Genomic DNA, 21390 nt, shown 5'->3' with positions numbered 1-21390 from the left:
TCAGCCTCCTGAGTAGCCGGGACTACAGGCGCCCGCCACCACGCCCAGCTAATTTTTTTGTATTTTTTACTAAGATAAGGTTTCACCGTGTTAGCCAAGATGGTCTCGATCTCCTGACCTTGTGATCCGCCCGCCTTGGCCTCCCAAAGTGCTGGGATTACAGGCTTGAGCCACCGCTCCCGGCTGTGTTTCACGATTTTTCTAGGTCATACAGAATCCTGTCATTTCCATGCCTCTGTGTGGATGGACAGTCATTTTCTTTCCAGCTTTGCTGATTATTAGAAACTAAAGCCATCCGGAGAAAAAAGGTATGGATATACATTTATCCATTTAAGTATCATTCGTGGAAACAGGAGTCCGGGCGCGGTGGCTCACACCTGTAATCCCAGCTCTTGGGAGGCTGAGGAGGGTGGATTGTGAGGTCAGGAGTTCGAGACCAGCCTGACCAACATGGTGAAACCCCGTCTCTACTAAAACTACAAAAATTAGCTGGGCGTGGTGGCACACACCTGTAATCCCAGCTACTCAGGAGGCTGAGGCAGGAGAATTGCTTGAACCTGGGAGGCGCAGGTTGCAGTGAGCCGAAATCACACCACTGCACTCCAGCCTCGGCAACAGAGCAAGACTGTCTCAAAAAAAAAAAAAAAAAAAAAAAGGCTGTCTCTCTTACTTCGTAGTCACGCAGGTATGTTTCACTTTTTCCAGATTGGTACAATGGAGGAAAAGCAACACAGGAAATGGGGAAGAATCAAAAATGTTTATACAATGAAAAAAAAGCAGAAGAAAACAAAACAAACAAAACCCAACAGTGAATGTGATGTAGTCTTGTAGGCTACTGTCCTAGTTCCTCTTGTTACCAACTTGCTGAGTAACTTTGTGCAAGTTACTTAGCTTCTCTGGGTTTCGGTTTCCTCTTTTGTAAATTAAGCAGTTTGGATGATATCATCTCCCAACTCCACCAGTACACACTTATTCTGAAGCTCATGATATACATCTATTATTTAAAATCCAGTGCTGTGAACTCTATTTCTTCAGTCAGATCACACTTGAGTATTGTGAGGCTAACATAAACCAAGTAACTTGCGTTTAATCATAGGATTAAAGCAATATACTACAGCTTTTATTTGTCCTTTTGTAATTTTTCATTTTCAAACGCCCCTAGTGGCTAAACGATTTAGCCTGTTTAGGAAAAACCAGTTTCTCAACTCTGTAATGTGGCTTCTGATGTGAGGGAACTTGGAGCTAAATAAAATAAGTATGTGTCACTCAAACATTAACGATTTTCCATTAGCCCCACCACCCTTCACCCCTAAGGTTATTTGGAATGTGTTTCTTTAATGAGATAATCATTTGTTAATGTAATCCCATCTAAGAAAATATAAATCAAAACCAGTGGATTTGAAATAGATTCAATATGAAAAACCAAATTAAATGACAACGGTTAAAATATCTACGGAGAACATTCTAAAACTCACAGAAACAAATGCCTAGGTCTGGGGCATCTGGCTTATTTTATAAAGTGAAGAACTTTGCTTGACTGGTGGGAAGCAGAGAGGGGAAAGATAATGTCCCAAGTAAAAAGGCTGACGTCCAGACAAGAAAACTAGAGTGGATAAATACGGGCACGCCCTACTCAAACCCAGGCCTTTCCTCTGGACCCTGAGATGCTTCTCAACACTGGCAACTTGTCAGTGTACCTCAGAGACTATTCTAGGCGGAGATTAAATTCGTCCTTGGCCTTTAATGTACTGGAAACAAGTTGGTCAGGCCAGGTGTCAGGCTGAGAAAGCACACAAGTCGTGGAGTTCCAGGTGTCGAGTTTGGCAAAGGTAAATGAAGCGCCTCGGCAAAGGCGCGGGAACTGTAGCGTGCGGTGTACCTCCTCCTTAGCAAAGCTTTCCCAATGCCTCTTAGGTTAGACCCGCCGCAGGGATGAAGGGGTTGCTGGCGGATTGCAGGTGCCTGCAGCACAGGGCCCAGAACTAAGAACCGACAACACAGATTCTTAAGCCCTGCTTGGAGCACTGCTCTGAGCTGGCATTAGAACCGAACCTAGCTGTACTAAGTATGAAGGCAAAGTAGTTGTGACACTGTTGGCAGTGAAATTATACTTGGAACTCTTTCGCAGAAATCGCTAGGGCCTCCCTAGCTCTGGGCCCCTTCTCCTCCAGGCGCTCCAGTTTCATGGAAAGGCTTCCCCATGAAACTGAAAACGCGCTGGTAAGAAGGAGAAATGCGACCGGACTGCAATTCCCAGAAGCCGTCGCAGGCCCTCAGCATCCGGGACACTAGCAGCAAGGATCCCTGGGTATTGTGGTCCTGTGCTTTGCCAGCAACCCTCTGCCGACGGTAAAATTGCAGCCGGACATAGAACCACAACTCCCAGCAACCCCTGCTGCCGTGTGGGGGGTCTTCACGTTCTCGTGGCGCGGCGCAGGCGCACTGGGTCCTCGGCGCGGACCGCGCAGACTGAATAATAAAAGGGGAGCGGCGAAGAGGCAGGAAGACAAGACCATGTCGAAGGGCCCCGGGCCCGGCGGCTCCGCAGCTTCCTCGGCGCCCCCGGCCGCTACCGCTCAGGTGCTGCAGGCACAGCCCGAGAAACCGCAGCACTACACGTACGTAGAGCCCCCCCCCCCCGCCGCGCGCGCACGCCTGACGTCAGCGGCCAGCGTGAGTCACGCGCGCAGGGAGAGCGCGAGGCGGCCTCTTCCTCCCCCCCTTCCTCCTCCGGCCCGGCCCAGACCGGTTCCAACCTGCTGGGGCCGGTCCCAACTGCCTCCAACTGCCACCAACCTCTGGTCGGGCTGTGGGGCGGGAAACTCGGTCCCGGCCGCCGAGTGGGGAAGGCGGGAGCTCGGGATGCAGAGTGCACTCTCCCTAGGCCAGGCCTTCGAGGCCTAACTGTTCCTCAGACCGTAAAACCACAGTAGTAGGCTCCTTTGGGGCAGTGAGAAGTCCAAGACACAACCAAGACGAGTTCCGTGGGGTCCAGCCCCAGAACCCACCTATGAATGATGATTAACGTGAAGTCCTGTCAGGAGATTCCGTGCAGTTTGCACAGGAAGCCTTTTGTGTCCCTAAGGCTCGTAGGTTGTCCACGAGGGCCACCCTTGCTTGAATTCACAGTCGACGTAGATAAACATGCAAAGATGGAAACGTGTCCGTGCGTGCCCATGACCGTTTCCCTCGCGGGCTGTGCGGAGCCTGAGTCTGGGAGCCCGAAGGTGATGGGTTCCAAGTATGTCTGCAGGCTCAGCAGAAATGTAGCATTAGAGGGAGCCCCAAATACTGACACTACAGGAGTCCAGCAAGATGGGAAAACCTCTTCCTGGAAGTCTTGCATCTGTGTGCTTTTAGGTCGCTGTCTTCATTTCATTCAAGCCACATTAAGCATTCCCTAGAGTTAGGTGATGTGGGAGAAAGATGAATAAGGGGCGATTTCTCCTGTTAAGCAAAATGTTGCTTTCCATTTTCCCTGATGCTCTGTGAATGCCTCTCATCCCCGTGGGCTCCTGAGTGATGTGCATGTTTAAAAGGATCCCCAGCTGCGAGAGGTTTTGGAACCTGGGGGGTTGAACAGCTCTTAAGTTGTTCAGTGAACGAAGAACAGAATCATCTGTTGGAGTAGAAAGAACTCAAACCAGTCAGGAGGAACTCTTGTTATGGAAGACCTTGGGAAACTGTTCTGGGGTTGGGGAACATTGGTTATAGGAAGTGTATGGTTTCTTTGTGGGATTCTCTGTTGTTGGCTGAAATCATTTAAGCTTCTTGACTACAGTCTGACTCACGTTAACCATTCCTTTTCTGATATGGACATTGCTTTCCTGGTCCTTTCTTACTGGAGATCTTTCGCAGTCTTTCCATTGATTTTGGTGAGATGTTCTTAGCTCAAAGACTACTGATGAGTAGAATGGTGTAGTCTTGATTTTCGAATCTGGAAACTTCACGTAATTGGAACTTCTTTATAATCTCTGGTTGCTCAGATCACTGTTTTTAGCAAAATAAACACATTTTGAGTCATGAGAGTCTTGGCTTCAGCAACTTGTGTTTCTGTGTTGTGTTGTCATTGAGCATACTATGGAATCTGTAATAGAAAGGCTTTCTTATTTTGGAATTGACAGGTGAAACAAGTGAACAGCTGATTAAATGTCAGTATCTGAGTCTTTGTCCTCTTGATGCTCATTTGTTTAAAACCTGTCTTTCCTGCCGGGCGTGGTAGCTCTCACGCCAGTAATCACAGCATTTTGGGAGGCCGAGGCGGATCGCATGAGGTCAGGAGTTCGAGACCAGCCTGCCCAATATGGCAAAACCGCATCTCTACTAAAAATACAAAAAATTAGCTGGGTGTGCTGGCGGGCGCCTGTAATCCCAGCTACTCAGGAGGCTGAGACAGGAGAATCGCTTGAACCCGGGAGGCGGAGGTGGCAGTGAGCCGAGATCGTGCCACTGCACTCCAGCCTGAGCGACAAGAGCAAAACTCCGTCTCAAAAAACAGAAACAAAAACAAAAAAAAAACCCTGCCTTTCCATTCCTTGTGGGTAAGTATAGAGTAATGGGACCTGGCTCTTGCGGTGTCTTAGGAAATCAACAGGAGTAGGTGAAATAGCCAAGCTTGATGGGAGGTTGTAGGTGTTCTTATCTCTTTGTCTGTTCATATGTATGTGTGTTTTTATATTTGTATTTCCAAAAATCAGAGATAGAAATCAGTGGTCTTTCTTGCTAGACTTACTAGCATTCAGAAGCTGTGATGACCTGGAAAACTTCATCCCCTAGTCCTCCTAGGGCTGAGGTGCAGGGAGCATGAGGACACATATAACGGAACCAGCACACTTGCTGGCTCTGATTTTTCTTTTTCTTTTTTTTAAGATAGGGTCTCTGTCATCCAGGCTATAGTGCAGTGTCACGATCTCAGCTCACTGTAGCCTCGACCTCCGTGGCTCAAGTGATCCTCCCACCTCAGTCTCCTGAGTAGCTGGGACTACAGGCACACCTGGATACATTTTTTTTTGGTATTTTTTGTAGAGACGTGATTTTGCCATGTTGCCCAGCCTAGTCTCGAACTCCTGTGATCAAGCAGGCGCAAGCAATCTACTGTTGGGCCTTGGCCTCCCAAAGTGCTGGAAGGCCAGCTTTTTTTTTTTTTTTTCTCTCTTCTTAAAAGAGACATGGGCAGGGTGCGGTTGCTCACACCTGTAATCGCAGCACTTTGGGAGCCTGAGGTGGGTGGATCACTTGAGGTCAGGAGTTCGAGACCAACCTGGCCAACACGGAAATCCCGTCTCTACTAAAAATACAAAAAATTAGTCAGGCCTGGTGGCACACACCTGCAGTCCCAGCTACTCAGGCTGAGGCAGGAGAATCGCTTGAACCCAGGAGGCAGAGGTTGCAGTGAGCAGAGATTGTGCCACTGCATTCCAACCTGGGTGACAGAGTGAGACTCGGTCCAAAAAAAAAAAAAAGAGAGACGTGATCTCTCTGTGTTAACCAGGTGGACCTGAATTCCTGGGCTCAAGCAGTCCTGCCTTAGCCTCCTGAGTAGCTGGGACTACAGGCACATACCACCATACCTGCTTCCCCCCACCCCCATAAGGTGAATTCATTTATTGCCCTTGGGAGTTAGGGGGCGGGAGCATTTTGATTTTGATTTTAAATGAAAATTTGAGCTGCTTGGGAGGTAAACAGTGGGTACACACGGACATACAGAGTGGAATAATAATTGATCATTGATAATAATTCATCCCATTTTGAATACAGAGATAGACCCCTTTTGAATATTTGTATGTTTTTCCTGTCAATTTTTTCTTTTTTTTTTTGGAGACAAAGTCTCACTCTGTTGCCCAAGCTGGAGTGCAGTGGCGTGATCTCAGTTTACTGCAACCTCCACCTCCCGGGTTTAAGCAATTCTCCTGCTTCAGCTTCCTAAGTAGCTGGGACTGCAGGCACACGCCACCATGGCTGGCTAATTTTTGTATTTTTAGTAGAGACAGGGTTTCACTGTGTTGGCCAGGCTGATCTCGAACTCCTAACCTCGTGATCCGCCCATCTTGGCCTCCCAAACTGCTGGGATTACAGGCGTGAGCCACTGTTCTCGTCTGCCTGTCAAATTTTTTACCTTTTTAAACTTTTATTTATTTAGTTAGTTGTATTTTTAGTAGAGATGGGGTTTCACCATGTTGGTCAGGCTGGTCTTGAACTCCTGACCTCGTGATCTGCCCGCCTCGGCCTCTCAAAGTGCTGGGATTACAGGTGTGAGCCACCGCTCCCAGCCACTTTTATTTTTATTTTTAATTTTTTTTTTTAAATTTATTTTTGTCACCCAGGTTGGTTGGACAGAGCAAGAGACAGGATCTTGCTCTGTCACCCAGGCTGGTGTACAGTGGCATGCGAAGGCGTGAGCCTGAGAAGGTGTGAGCCACCTCACCTGGACTTTCTTATACATTAATTAATTTTGTATAGTTTTATACCTGATGTTATTTGAAATTAGGTAACATGCTGTAGTCTTTGCAATAATCCAGAGACACTTGTGTGATAATTGAGTCTCACTCACCATAACAGTAATCTTGGCAAACACAGTTGAATACACTAAAAGCAAAAAATTATGTTCCCATTGGTTTCCCTTTCTTGCCCTTCATTCTTGTGCTGAAATTAAAGTTCTTAGAGTTTGAGCCCTCCGTTTCCTAAACCAAGAGGATTATTCATAACATAGTTTGAAGGATAATTTTGTTGATTTTTTTTTTTCTAAACTCTTGAATAATCTTGCTTTAAGGGAAACTTTGGAATAATCCTTTCAGCAAATTGGTGTAGCAGGCACTTGTGCTGGACTTAGGAATCCAGTCCTTTTAGAAAACAGTTATGTCAGAAGTTCCTTTATTGTACAGCTCCAAGTATTTGCTTAGCACTTAGTAAAACGATAATGTATATGTATTATTATTCTTCCAATACAAGAACCACATGACCTCTTTTTTTTTTTTCTGAGACTGAGTCTCGCTCTGTTGCCCTTGGCTGGAGTGCAGTGGCGCGATCTCGGCTCACTGCAAGCTCCGCCTCCTGGGTTCACGGCATTCTTCTGCCTCAGCCTCCCGAGTAGCTGGGAGTACAGGCGCCTGCCACCATGCCCAGCTAATTCTTTGTATTTTTAGTAGAGACGGGGTTTCACTGTGTTAGCCAGGATGGTCTCGATCTCCTGACCTCGTGATCTGCCCGTCTCGGCCTCCCAAAGTGCTGGGATTACAGGCATGAACCACTGCGCCTGGCCTGTGACCTCCTTTTACTAGACAGTTTGTCTTTTAATTTGACAAATAATGAATTTAATTCATCTTTATTTATAATATACTGTCTTGTATATTGGAAGAGTTTTATAAAAACGTTTAAGAATGAGGAGAACTTTTGTAGCAATCACGTCTCAAAATGTATCTACAAATTTAGCTACCTTTTGGCTTTTTGCTAGTTATACTATTGAAAGTGTATAGCTGAGCAGGGCGTAGTAGCTCACATCTGTAATCCCAGCACTTTGGGAGGCTGAGGTGGGCGGATCATGAGGTCAGGAGTTCGAGACCAGCCTGGCCAACGTGGTAAAACCCCCGTCTCTACTAAAAATACAAAAAATAGCTGGGCGTGGTGGCGGGCGCCTGTAATCCCAGCTACTGAGGAGGCTGAGGCAGGAGAATCATTTGAACCTGGGAGGCGGAGGTTGCAGTGAGCCGAGATCGCGCCATTGCACTCCAGCCTGGGTGACAGGACTAGACTCCGTCTCAAACAAAAACAAAAAAAGAAAATACAAAAATTAGCTGGGTGTGGTGGCACACACTGAGGCAGGAGAATTGTTTGAACCCGGGAGGCGGGGGTTGCAGTGAGCCGAGATCTCGCCACTGCCCTCCAGCCTGGACAACAGAGCCAGACTCCATCTGAAGGGAAAAAAAAAGTTTATTCTTGAAAGGTCACAGAAAAACTACCATCTGAAATATCCAGCTGGGTATGCTAGCTATAGTCCCAACTCGTTGGGAAGCTGAGGCAGGAGGATCACTTGAGCCCAGGAGTTCCAGACCAGCATGGGCAACATAGCAAGACCTCCTCTCTACTAAAAATTAAAAAAACGAGCCTGGTGTGGTGGTGTGCGTCTGTGGTCCTGGATACTCAGGAGGCCAAGGTGGGAGGATCCCTGAGCCCAGGAGATTGAGGCTACAGTGAGCCAAGATTGTGTTACTGCACTCCAGCCTGGGTGACAGAGCAAGACCCTATCTGAAAAATAAATAAATAATTGGCTGGGCGTGGTGGCTCACGCCTGTAATCTTGACACTTTGGGAGGCCGAGGCGAGTGGATCACCTGAGGTCAGGAGTTCGGGACCAGCCTGGCCATCACGGCAAGACTCCATCTCTACTAAAAATACAAAAATTAGCCGGGCGTGGTGGTGCATGCCTGTAATCCCAGCTACTCAGGAGGCTGAGACAGGAGAATCGCTTGAACCCAGGAGGCGGAGGTTGCGGAGGTTGCAGTGAGCCGAGATCACGCTACTACACTCCAGCCTGGGCAACAGAGCGAGACTCTGGCTTGAAAACAATAATAAAATAAAAATAAATAAATATTAAACTCTCCAAGTTTCTGACCTCATTGTTTTGACCCCATGAGAGGAAGTATACCTCAAAGACTAATCATGTCTTCATGCCTTCAACTGCAGTGACTGCAGTCGGTTCTCAGACTTCTTAATGCCCTCATGGTAAAGGAAAATGAAATTCTAGTTTAGCGAAGGTTTGCAGGAGTTTTCTGGCCACTTGGTGATTTCTTATAGGTCGACAGAGAATAAATACTTTATAGCCTCATCTATCTAGGCATCATTTAAATTTAGGACTGCTTTCCTGGGCATCGAATTAAACAAAGATAATGTAGCAATACTTCCATAGATAACTCTTTTCAGGCAGTTTTGTCAGTTTATGTATTACATAAATGTCATTAACTTCACTTGCTTGCATCTGATTGTATTTTGGAAAATCCTGGACATGAACATGTATTTAAGTCATTATTGCAAATTACAATAAAATAGTGCATGCATTAGTAGAGTACTACTTGTTGCACAACAGAAGTCATTGGAAGCGTTGCTGAGCAACCTCAGTGAGAACGAGCTACATTACCAATAAACACTTCTGGATCTTATTTACTTGTTTATCAAGTAGAACTAATTTCTTGCAGGACAGAAATTAGGAGCTCATTGTAGCCTTCATTTAATCCCACAAAATCCCCGTTAAGTGTTAAGTGCCCTTGCTAAGGGTAGATTCTTAAACTTAACACCTAGTTGATATTTGCTATTATCTAAATTATTAAAGTCAAGATTTGCTTAATGGTTAAGTTTTTTTGTTTTAATCCAGCTATGTTAGATACTAAAGAAGGCTTCCCCACAACCCATATGCATCTGCTTTGACTGGTGGTTTCTATCATCCTACAAAGACTGTGACTTATTGGTGAGGGCAGCTGGACAACTCTGAGAGCAACTTAGAGAAATCCATCTTGGGCACACTCTATAAAGGAGCTCCTTCTCTGCAAATAGCACCCCAGATAAGTGCACAAAAGCAAGATACCCTCGTGGACCTACACGTCCTCCCGCTTTTCAACACCCTGATGCCTGAAGGTGAGGTCTCTTTCCTGTGTGTCTTAGAAGCCATGAGCACGCTTAGGTAACTAGAGCCCTGCCACAGCCTGAGCAGCACAGCACACATCTGCAGGCTTTCCCGCCAGACCTTTACCTAAAGGTAATTTTTCTCATTAGGAGAGACTCCAGGTCGAGAGTGATGACAGTAAGGTTGCAATTAAAGCTGCATTACATTAAATAGTGGACTGGTCTAGTGATTATTTTCCCACACTGGGCAATATTTGCTTAATGATTAAGTTTTTTTGTTTTTGTTTTTGTTTTTTTTAATCCAGCTATGGTTGATACTAAAGGAGGTTTTCCCACTATCCGTATGCATCTTCTCTGTTTTGAGATTGCAACTATGGACAGTTATGGCTAATCCTAGTAGATTGTCTTCCCTTCTTTTAACATCTTGGATGAATTTGGGTCACACTAATTGTTATGTGAAGATGGATGTTGAATGTAAGTTTCTCTGCCATTCTTAGCCAATATATAAAAATTACATTAGCCTAATTGCTAACAATGCCAAGAATTTAGGTTTAGTATCCCTCTGGACAATGTAGCTTCTTGTTTTCTTACCATATAGATAACTCTATAGATTCACCCCAGCCAGTCATCTTAAAATACCTGCATAGGCAGCAGAGGTATCTGTGGAGAAAGTGCATGGGATAATAGGTACAGGGTGATTTTGGGAGTGATGGAAATATTCTGGAATTAGATATGGTGAAGCTTACATAATGTGGGTGAATACACTAAAAACCACTGAAATGTACAAGTGGTGAGTTTGAGTGCTCTCTGAATTATATCTCAAATTGTTAAAAAGTTAATTAAAAAATCAGTGTATATGAGTCCCTCTTACCATAGAGAGGGCTTCAAGCGCATGGCCTATTGCCAAGGCTCAGCAGCAGTGGTTCAGTGTGGGAAAGCCCGTGGTTTGTACAAAGCTCCTTGGTGCCCTTTTCCCAGCTTTCTCAGTGGCTTAGGCCCTGTTTATCTATTCTAGTTGAATGCCGCCATGTTATAAGTCTGTGGAGATGTTTTGAAATAAGAAATACGTATTCAGAAAACAAGTTTGAGACTCTTAGTTGCTGGTAATTATACTTTACCTTGTCTCCAACTTGATAGCCATTCCAGGGAACAAGCAGATCTTTACCAATGCCTTCATAAGATGAATCATGTCTACTTCCTGGGGTGGGTGGGAGGTGGAAGAGAAGTTTGCTGTCTTGCTAAAATGTAATAGAATCCATTCTTCAGGTATCGTGAGTGTTTTAAGGTTTACATGGGCATTTCTTTAAGGACAGGCCATGTGTTTTAGGCATTTAAAATGATATCAGTGGCTATACTATATTAGTTCAAGTAATCACAACAAACTTTTTATTATTTCTCTATAAAATCCCTCAACTTTCACCCCTTTTTTCTTTGCCAGTGTGTAGAATTTGACAGCAGTATCAAGAGCTGAGGAGAAGGAGAAGATGGAAAGGAGTCTAGCAACTTAAAAATCTCACAGCATTCTCTGTGAGGTGACCTTTTTTCCTGTTGGTGGCTCAATTTCTTTAGGACATAAAGAAGATACTGAGGCCTGTGGCAGCCTGTGACAGTATCATCAAGTCGTATCTGAACTTATTGAACTGTTTCCTCCCCTTCCTTATTCTTTATTCACAGTTTGCTTTTCATGTGCATAAGTTGACTCATTTGTTTCCTGTTAGCATTTGAAACACCATATAGCCACCATAAGTCCTGACAAAATGACTTTTAATAAGGAGGGGGAAGGTCCATGTCCCACCTTCCTATGAAATTTTGGCCTATTCACAGGTCTACCCCCACATAAGAGAAGTAGTTATGTTCTGTAAAGAAGAGGTTGATAAAAACCTTTAGCATGGTGTTTTGTGACTTAGAAGTTTTAAGTAGTCGTTCTTATATCTAAGCATTTATTAATTTTGGTAAGAACATTACTATATGTTTCTGATGTCACTTTTACTGTTAAGAGGTGCCAGGCATCTGGTGACCTGTCACTTCAGGATTTGTGTGAATCAGACCATCTAAATATAATATAAATTAGAGACTGGTATTTGTATTTCCTGATTAAAAACAAAGTAACCTCTGTTTTACTATTGAAGTAAGAGTACTTTATAATGAATACAAAAATGTATATTAAATATCCAGTAGAGCATGCTAAAGTGAACATTTCTGTTTTTATTTCAGCAACTTATTTTATGGTATTGTAGTTATGGCCTGTCCGAAACTCTCCGACATATTCTAAACAGCTTTCAGAGAGTCACTGAGGCTTATTTGCTACTACTCTTGTTTTTCCTTTAGCTCAGTTAAGAAATGTTTAGTTAGCCGGGCATGGTGGCTCACGGCTGTAATGCCAGCATTTTGGGAGGCTGAGGCGGGTGGATTGCCTGAGGTCAGGAGTTCGAGACCAGCCTGGCCAACATAGTGAAACCCCGTCTCTACTAAAAATACAAAAAACTAGCTGGGTGTGGTGGCGGGCACCTGTAATCCCAGCTACTAGGGAGGCTGAGGCAGGAGAATCACTAGGACCCAGGAGGCGGAGGTTGCAGTGAGCCGAGATCACGCCATTGCACTCCAACCTGGGCAACAAGAGTGAAACTCCGTCTCAAAAAAAAAAAAAAAAATGCTTAGTTAATAGTCAGCATGGTAGTTAAGAGTACTGACTCCAGGGTCACACCACCTGGATTTGAGGCCCAGCTCTGTCAGTTACTAGCTGTGAGATCTTGGGCAAGTGACTTATCTCTTTGTGTATCAGTTTCCTGAGAATAGGAATATTACCTGTCTCATGGGGTTGTCATAAGGGTGAAATAAATGAGTTCATACATGTAAAGCGCTTAAAACAGTGCTTGGCACTTAGCACAGCGTAGGTACTGTTCTCCGCCATTATTTGAACAGGGCCTTGGTCACTGCTTTCAGTTGCATTGCTCCTTGCTTCAACAGCCCTGATTGAATGCCTTCTTTAGTTGCATCCACACAAAAATAGATCCTTCAGTTCCTAGGGCACGCACGGGGCAGCAGCATCTTCAGAGAACAGTTCTCTCTTCCACGTCCACTTGAATTCTTATTTCATTCTCCAGTCTTTGTAGCGCCTCCATCATACTGCTTGTATCTTACATGATGGATGTGTGTTCTAAACTGACCCATGCAGTTTAGGGCCAAATACGTTGTTGTACAGAAAACAATGTACAAAGAACATGTTAGTTTAAACATATTACTAAAGGGTCATAAAACTGGAGGTTTTCCAGGCTAGCTTTTTCAGGTTAGCTATGTACAGAAAAACTTTGTGGGTTTTTTGTTGTTGTTGTTGTTGTTGTTTTTGGTTTTTGAGACAGGTTCTCGCTCTGTTGTCCAGGCTGGAGTGCAGTGGTGTGATCTCCGCTCACTGCAACCTCCGCCTCCCGGGTTCAAGCGATTGTAGTGCCTCAGCCTCCTGAGTAGCTGAGATTACAGGCGCGCGCCACCACACCTGGCTAATTTTTGTATTTTTAGTAGAGACGGGGTTTCACTATGTTGGCCAGGCTGGTCTCATACTCCTGACCTCAAGTGATCTGCCCGTCTTGACCTCTCAAAAGTGCTGAGATTACAGGTGTGAGCCACCATGCCTGGCCAGAAAAACTTTGAATAAAGTCAAGGTATTGTATAATTTGGGGGAGGATGAACGGGGGTTTTTAGTACTCTCGAATATTCTCTAACGTCAGTGACGTGGGTGACCCTTATATGAATCTTCCTCAGTTTCACCAGCTCTAGGCCCCACAGGGCAAGGGGACAGTTATAGAAAGAAGGGACCATGGACACACAGGACTAATTGCACACCCTTCCTGGCTCTTGTTAGTTCTTGGGGCCAGGACAGCTCACAGGTGTCAGAAAGTTCCAGTGAGCCCCAGTGAAAAGTGGGCTGAAATAATTGCCAGGGATTGGCTCCCCCACTGTAAAACACTGACTTGCTTGAGTGCCCGTAGCACTTGAACTGTGGGTTGCTGTGTGTGTGTGTGCACGGGCGTGTGTGCCCGGGTGCGGTAGGGAGTTTCATCACATCTAGGAGCTTCATAGTGGCCATAAGATCATATTGTATTTACTCTGACTAAAGGCCAGTGTGGGATCAAAGACTCCCTTAAAGGTTCAGACACACTTACAAATTCACTAGACACTTATTTTATTTGCCTGAATAATACTCCCTGAGCTTGCTTTTTCTGCCAGAGAGAATATTCTAAATCAGGATCACTTTAGAAGATTTGGAAGCCACATCTCTATAGCTGTGTAGTGTGTCAGATCCATCCAAATATATTTTTTTTTTTGAGATACGGTCTTAGTGTGTCACCCAGGCTAGAGTGCAGTGATGTAATCATAGCTCACTGCAGCCTTGAACTCCTGGGCTCAGATGATCCTCTCACTTCAGCCTCCTGAGTAGCTGGGACTGCAGGGGTTTACCACCACACCCGACTAATTTTTTATTTTTAAATTTGTTTTGTGAAGTCAGGGTCTTACTGTGTTGCCAGGCTGGTCTGGAACTTCTGGCCTCAAGCAGTGGTCCTGCCTCTGCTCCCCAAAGTGCTGGGCCTGAGATACCACACCCAGCCTAAACTAAAAGCCATTTTTAGTAACTCCCACCAATGTGGTTACTGTTACAAAGTTGTATGGTTTCTGGGTCATGTTTGGTATCAGAATGTGTATGTATATCCTTATAAATATGGAATGTAGAACTGATAATAGTTTACCTATCAGATTTGCAAAAATAAGGAAAGATTTTTAGCAGCTTGTAACACACATATACATACTTGGATAAATAATTTAGAATTTTAACCTATGGCTCATATGCTCTTACAGTATTCTCTTTGAGGGTAAAACATACTTTATTCTTAAACTTAAAGAACCTTTGATAAGCCGTGAATTATGATCTCAGTGACTACATTTCTTTTTAGGAGTTATATGTGGGGGAAGGAAAGAAGTAGCTAGCAGGGTTAACATGGAAAGCAGGAGATTATAGACAAGCATCATTTGAGCCTTTGGATACTACAAATAATCTTCAAAAATGACAGGTTTTTTGGCTTTTTGTTTTTCCCTTCCTTTAGTGCTAGTTGCAGAATCCTATCATATTGTGGTTAGATTTCAATAAAGAATGTTTAAGATTAGGACTATGTCTTGCTTTTTAAAAAGATCCTATATTCATGTTAAAGCTTGTATATATTTGTTTTTTGTTTTTATTTTGTTTTTGAGATGGAGTTTCACTCTGTCCCCCAGGCTGGAGTGCGGTGGCACAATCTCGGCTCACTACAACCTCTGCCTCCCAGGCTCAAGCAGTTGTCTGCCTCAGCCTCCCAAGCAGCTGGGACTACAGGCATGTGCCACCATACCCAGGTAATTTTTGTATTTTTAGTAGAGACGGGGTTTCGCCATGTTGGCTAGGCTGGTCTCGAACTCCTGACCTCAGGCGATCCGCCCGCCTTGGCTGTCCGAAGTGCTGGGATTACCGGCATGAGCTACCACACCTGGCCTATACTTGTTGAAAAAGATGAAATTCAATTTTTATAAGACTGGCTGTAATAAAATGAACATTAGTAGCTTATTAGGGATATGGGCAGATCTGTCAGATTGCCCTGTCTTTGCCAGCTGCTGTGTGAGGGTCATGAGTAGTGACACTAAGTGGCCAGGAGAGCAGCAGGAGCTGCAGGAACAGGTGTTTCCTCACTGGCCGCTCCATCTTGAAAACTCATGGCCCATTACCCAAAGCTGAGGGGCATCCAGAGTGAGTTATTCCACCGGCTCAATCTCTTGTCCCTTTTGTTGGGCTTACATCTTGCTGTTCACTGCATGTTCTGGGATTCATGAAGTCCTGAGCAAATCTGGTGTTGCAGCACCATCTCTTTCTGTTGGCTTGTCTTAGTTGTCTGGAGGCCATCATTGTCTTGCCTATATGTCTCTGTACTCAAATCTGTAGGTCTGTCCAAATCAGATTATAAACAAACAAAACATACAGGGTGGACATTCATGCAGACATGCACTCCACAAAAAGATTGACCACAGCTCTTTTTTTTTTTTTTTTAAGACAGAGTCTTGCTCTTGTCACCCAGGCTGGAGTGCAATGGCGTGATCTCGGCTCACTGCAATCTCCGCCTCCCGGGTTCAAGCGATTCTCCTGCCTCAGCCTCCCGAGTAGCTGGGATTACAGGTGTGTGCCACCACACCCAGCTAATTTTTGTATTTTTTAGTAGATACGGGGTTTCGCCATGTTGGCCAGGCTGGTCTCGAACTGACCTCAGGTGATCCCCCCACCTCAGCCTCCCAAAGTGTTGGGATTACAGGCACGAGCCACCACGCCTGGCTTAATTTTTGTATTTTTAATAGAGACGAGGTTTTGCCCTGTTGGCCAGGCTGGTCTTGAACTCCTGACCTCAGGTGATCTACCTACCTTGGCCTCCCAAAGTGCTGGGATTATAGGCATGCGCCACTACACCAAACCACGGTTAATTTTTGTATTTTTAGTAGAGATGGGGTTTTGCCATGTTGACCAGGCTGATCTCGAACTCCTGGCCTCAGGTGATCCACCTGCCTTGGCCTCCGAAAGTGCTGGGATTACAGGCATGAGCCACCATGCCTGGCCGATACCCAGCTTTTGCCAGTAGTCATCATGATACCCATTGGTTGTTGGAGGAAATAGAAAAAGGAATTAATCTGTAGTGGCTGTGCATGGTGGCTCATACCTGTAATCCCAGCACTTTGAGAGACTAAAGAGGGTTGCTTGCTGGGCACGGTGGCTCACGCCTGTAATCCCAGCGCTTTGGGAGGCTGAGGCAGGCGGATCATGAGGTCAGGAGATCGAGACCATCCTGGCTAACACAGTGAAACCCCGTCTCTACTAAAAATACAAAAAAATTAGCCAGGTGTGGTGGCGGGCGCCTGTAGTCCCAGCTACTCAGAGGCTGAGGCAGGAGAATGGTGCAAACCCAGGAGGTGGAGCTTGCAGTGAGCCAAGATCGGGCCACTGGACTCCAGTCTGGGCGACAGTGCGAGACTCCATCTCAAAAACAACAAAAAAAAAGAGGGTTGCTGGAGGTCAGGAGTTTGAGAGCAGCCTGGGCAACATGGCGAAACCTCATCTCTACAAAAAAATACAAAAATTAGCTGGGTGGGGTGGCAGGTGCCTGTAGTCCCAGCTACTCGGGAGGCTGAGGTGGGAGGATTGCTTGAGCCTGGGAGGCTGCAGTGACCTGTAATTGCACCACTGCACTCCAGCCTGGGTGACAGAATGAGACCCTTTATCAAAAAAGTTAATCTGTAATGGTCTCTGCACATTCCCAGCACCAATGACAAAAGAGCCAGATGCCAGCAACCGACAGTGTGTGTGAGGCGGAAGATCTCAATTTTAGTGTTCAGGTGAGGAACAAAGCTGAGCAGACGTGATGTGGAAGAGAGAGCTTACTGAGTTAATTGCCAGGAGATGTATCTAAGTCAGAGGTTGGAGTTGCTCCTCTGTGTTTTGCTGGGTTCGTGCAGAGCTGCTTTTGTACCAGGATTCTACCACTTGGGGTGCTTTTTGCTTTTCTTTTCACTTCCCACATCTCAAGCACCTGCTGTGGGTCAGCTCTGTGCAGGGGTACAAAGATGATCGATGTGGCAGTGTACAAAACAGTCAGAATCCACTGTGGTGGCTGTGCCAGCAGTATTCACATAGTGCAGTAGGAACATAGAAGCGGGGGCAGGCAGGGCCAGGGAACCCTCAGGGTGATCTAGACCCAGGGGACAACATGATCAAAAGTATGGAGATGTAAGGGTGTGATGTGATGGGGCATACCAACTGTTTAGCACAGAGGTCACCTGTAATCCCAGCACTTAGGGAGCAGAGGCCAGAGGATAGCTAGAGCCCAGGAGTTCGAGACCTGCTCAGGCAATACAGCGAGCCCCCTTTCTCCACAAAAAGGGGAAAAAAAAGACAAAAAAACCCAAGTGTAGAGCAGAGGTCAGCAAACCAGCTTGCATGCCAAATCCAGCCTGCTGCCTGCTTTTTTAAGGCCCACAAGGTAAGAATTGTTTTCACTTTCTTTTGAGACAGGTCTCAGTCTATCCTCCTAGCTGGAGTGCAGTGGCACGATCTTGGCTCACTGCAGCCTCGACCTCCCAGGCTCAAAGAATCCTCCTGCCTCAGCCTCCTGAGTAGCTGGGACTATAGGTGTGCACCACCACACCCGGCTAATTCTTGTATTTTTTTGGTAGAGACAGCGTTTTGCCACATTGCCCAGGCTGGTCTTCAACTCCTGAGCTCAAGCGATCCACCCGCCTTGGCCTCTCAGAGTGCTGGGATTACAGGCATGAGCCACTGTGCCCTCCCTTCACATTTTTTCAATGGTTGAAAAGATATTTCGTGATGTGACGATTATATGAATTTCAAAGAGTCCCTAAATAAAGCTTCCTTTGGGCTGGGCGCGGTGGCTCATGCCTGTAATCCCAGCACTTTGGGAGGCCGAGGCGGGCGGATCATGAGGTCAGGAGATTGAGACCATCCAGGCTAATAAAGTGAAACCCCGTCTCTACTAAAAATAAAAAAATTAGCCGGGCATGGTGGCGGGCGCCTGTAATCCCAGCTACTCGGGAGGCTGAGGCAGGAGAATGGCATGAACCCAGGAGGCAGAGCTTGCAGTGAGCCGAGATCGCGCCACTGCACTCCAGCCTGGGTGACAGAGCGAGACTCTGTCTCAAAAAATAAAAAATAAATAAAATAACGCTTCCTTTGAACCTGCACTCATTCGTTTCTCTGTTGTCTTGGCTGCTTGTGCACTTCAACTACAGACTCAAGTAGTTGCAGCAGGAGATTGACTATATGTGATGCTCATTGCTTCTCATTGCTGCACGTATCAGCATACCACATTTTTGTTTTTTTTGAGACGGAGTGTCACTCTGTCGCCCAGGCTGGAGTGCAGTGGCGTGATCTGGGCTCACTGCAAGCTCCGTCTCCCGGGTTCATACCATTCTCCTGCCTCAGCCTCCTGAGTAGCTGGGACTACAGGTGCCAGCCACCACGCCTGGCTAATTTTTTGTATTTTTAGTAGAGACGGGGTTTCACCATGTTAGCCAGGATGGTCTCGATCTCCTGACCTCATGATCCGCCCACCTCGACCTCCCAAAGTGCTGGGATTACAGGTGTGAGCCACTGCACCCAGCCAGCATACCATGTTTTATATGTTCTTCATCACCAGTGCATACCTCTTATGTCAAAAGAAGAGAGGAAGAGAAAAATGCACTTCAAGTATTTTACTTTTAAGGCTCGGTGGCGTGTGGATTATTTGTTAACACATTTGGTGGCAAAGCACCCAACAATAAAGATAGCTGTGACTGGGCATGGTGGCTTATGCTTGTAATCCCAGCACTTTGGGAGACCGAGGCAGGAGGACACCTTGAGCCCAGGAGTCAAGATTGCAGTGAGCTGTGATTACACTACTGCACTCCAGCCTGGTAACAGAGTGAGACCCTGTCTCTTTATTTAAATAAAGAAGGAAATATTCCTTTAAAATTTATTTTTCCTTTTTTTTTTTGAGATCACTCTGTCGCCCAGGCTGGAGTGAAGTGGCATGATCTCTGCTCATTGCAGCCTCCACCTCCCGGGCTCAAGCGATTCTCCTGCCTCAGCCTCCTGAGTAGCTGGGACTACAGGCGCCCGCCACCACACCTGGCTAGTTTGTATTTTTAGTAGAGACGGGGTTTCACCATATTGGCCAGGTTGGTCTTGAACTCCTGACCTTGTGATCCACCCGTCTCAGCCTCGCAAAGTGTTGGGATTACAGGCGTGAGCCACTGCACCCGGCTCCCCCCAGCCTTTTTTTTTTTCTTTTTTTGGAGACAGAGTCTTGCTCTGTTGCCCAGGCTGGAGTACAGTGGTGCGCTCAGCTCATTGCAACCTCAACTTCCCTGGTTCAAGTGATTCTCGTGCCTCAGCCACCCAAGTAGTTGGGATTATAGGTGTGACCCACCACGCCTTGGTAATTTTTTGTATTTTTAGTAGAGATGGGATTCTCCATGTTGGCCAGGCCGGCGTCAAACTCCTGACCCTAAGTGATTTGCCCGCCTTGGCCTCCCAAAGGGCTGGGATTACAGGAGTGAGCCACTGCGCCTGACCTAAAAATTTTTTTCTGACCATTGCTTGCTTTTCTGGGAATCTTGTGATAAGTGCTTGGTCTGATAATGCTGATGGATTTTTTCAGCACAGTTGTCTTTTTTTTTTTTTTTTTTTGAGACAGGGTCTCGTTCTGTCACCCAGGCTGGCATGCAGTGGTGCAACCGTAGCTCACTGCAACCTCAAACTCTTGGGTTTAGTGATCCTTTCACTTCAGCCTCCCAAGTAGCTGGGACTACAGGTGCATGCCTGGCTTAGTTTTTTTTAAAAATGTTTTAAAACTGTTTTAGTGATGGGGTCTTGCTATGTTGCCCTCAAACTCCTAGGCTCAAGTGATCCTCCCACCTCCGCCTCCTGTGTTGCTGGGATTACAGGGATGAGCCACTGCATGCAGCTAGGAATATTTCCTTACAGCAGAATTTCTTCACAAGAATTAAAACTACATTTTTGTAATTTCAGTTGCAGGCTACAATTGAAGCAGGTTTCTGAGTGGCTCATTTGTTAGCTAGGCAAGGAAAGCCATTTACTGATGTTGAGTTAATTAGATTGTGTTTGATTGCAGCAGCTGGAGAAGTGTGTCCAGAGAAAACACACTTTTGTTTGAGAGTGTTAGCTTTTCAGCAGGAACAGTGTCTCAAAATGTTGAGGACATTAGGAGCAATGTCAGTAGTCAATTAAAAAAGAAGGCCGGGCACCATGGCCCACACCTGTAATCCCAGCACTTTGAGAGGCCAAGGTGGGCGGATCACGAGGTCAGGAGATTGAGACCACCCTGGCCAACATGGTGAAACCTCGTCTCTACTAAAAATACAAAAATTATAGGCCAGACGCGGTGGCTTACACCTGTAATCCCAGCACTTTGGGAGGCCAAGGCGGGCACTTCATGAGGTCAGGAGATCAAGACCATCGATCTCCTAACACGGTGAAACCCCGTCTCTACTAAAAAATACAAAAAAATTTAGCTGGGCATGGTGGCAGGCACCTGTAGTCCCAGCTACTTGGGAGCCTGAGGCAGGAGAATCACTTGAACCCGGGAGGTGGAGGTTGCAGTGAGCCTAGATCACGCCACTGCATTTCAGCCTGGTGACAGAGCCAGACACCATCAAAAAGAAGTCTGATTTCATGTGGTTTTTCCTGGCTGTTGGTGAGTCCACAGCTAAGAAAACACTAATTCAGTACAACCTGAAGTGTAATCTGCTAGTATCTTTTACAGCTGGTGGTGGTAAAAATATGTGTACAGCGGAAGAATAATTGGACAAATTTACAAAACTTGTGAAAATGTAAGGTGGTTTATTCATTGTGTTATTCATCAGCAGGTACTTTGCAGAAAATATCTTAATTTATCATGTGTTATTGAACTCTTAGCATCAGTAATTTTACTTGGTTTTGTGAATCATCATCAGTTCCATAAGTTTTTGTCAGAAATAGAAGCTGAATATTCTGATGTGCCCTGCCGCGCAGTAGTTTGATGGCTTAGCAGTGGTAGTTTTCTTTCAACTTTTTGAGCTCAGGGCTGAGATTGAAAATTTTCTGAATGAGGAGAATCGCTCCCAACCACTATTGAATGCTGAATGGCTTTGGAAATTAGCTTTTGCTGCAGACTAGGTAATGTTTGTTAATGAATTCAACCTAAAACTCCAAAGTAAAACA

At 45.7% G+C, this 21390-nt stretch overlaps 1 protein-coding gene, 1 long non-coding RNA gene and 1 other non-coding gene across 5 annotated transcripts in view; 2 read left to right on the top strand and 1 right to left on the bottom strand.

Annotated features, from left to right (window-relative positions):
• Positions 1–2145: 2145 nt before the first annotated feature.
• On the bottom strand, positions 2146–2255 carry MIR4738 (microRNA mir-4738). The gene has a single exon (NR_106497.1). It is a non-coding gene; the product is annotated as a microRNA mir-4738 (primary transcript).
• A 189-nt stretch (positions 2256–2444) lies between these two features.
• UNK (unk zinc finger) overlaps positions 2445–21390 on the top strand; it is a 40759-nt gene continuing 21813 nt past the window's right edge. For all 3 annotated transcript variants that reach the window (XM_019026729.3, XM_019026728.3, XM_019026727.3), the window contains exon 1: positions 2445–2618. In XM_019026729.3, the coding sequence (XP_018882274.1) occupies positions 2515–2618 (104 nt within the window). In that variant the 5' untranslated portion in view covers positions 2445–2514. The remainder of the gene's footprint in view (positions 2619–21390) is intronic.
• Positions 9367–11805, top strand: LOC129533875 (uncharacterized). The gene is made up of 3 exons (XR_008680271.2): positions 9367–9623; positions 9917–10085; positions 11050–11805. It is a non-coding gene; the product is annotated as an uncharacterized lncRNA (long non-coding RNA).

This window comes from Gorilla gorilla, chromosome 4 (assembly GCF_029281585.2).
Source record: "Gorilla gorilla gorilla isolate KB3781 chromosome 4, NHGRI_mGorGor1-v2.1_pri, whole genome shotgun sequence".
NCBI classification, from domain to species: Eukaryota; Metazoa; Chordata; class Mammalia; order Primates; family Hominidae; genus Gorilla; species Gorilla gorilla.
This window is presented reverse-complemented; position numbering and strand designations above follow the sequence as displayed.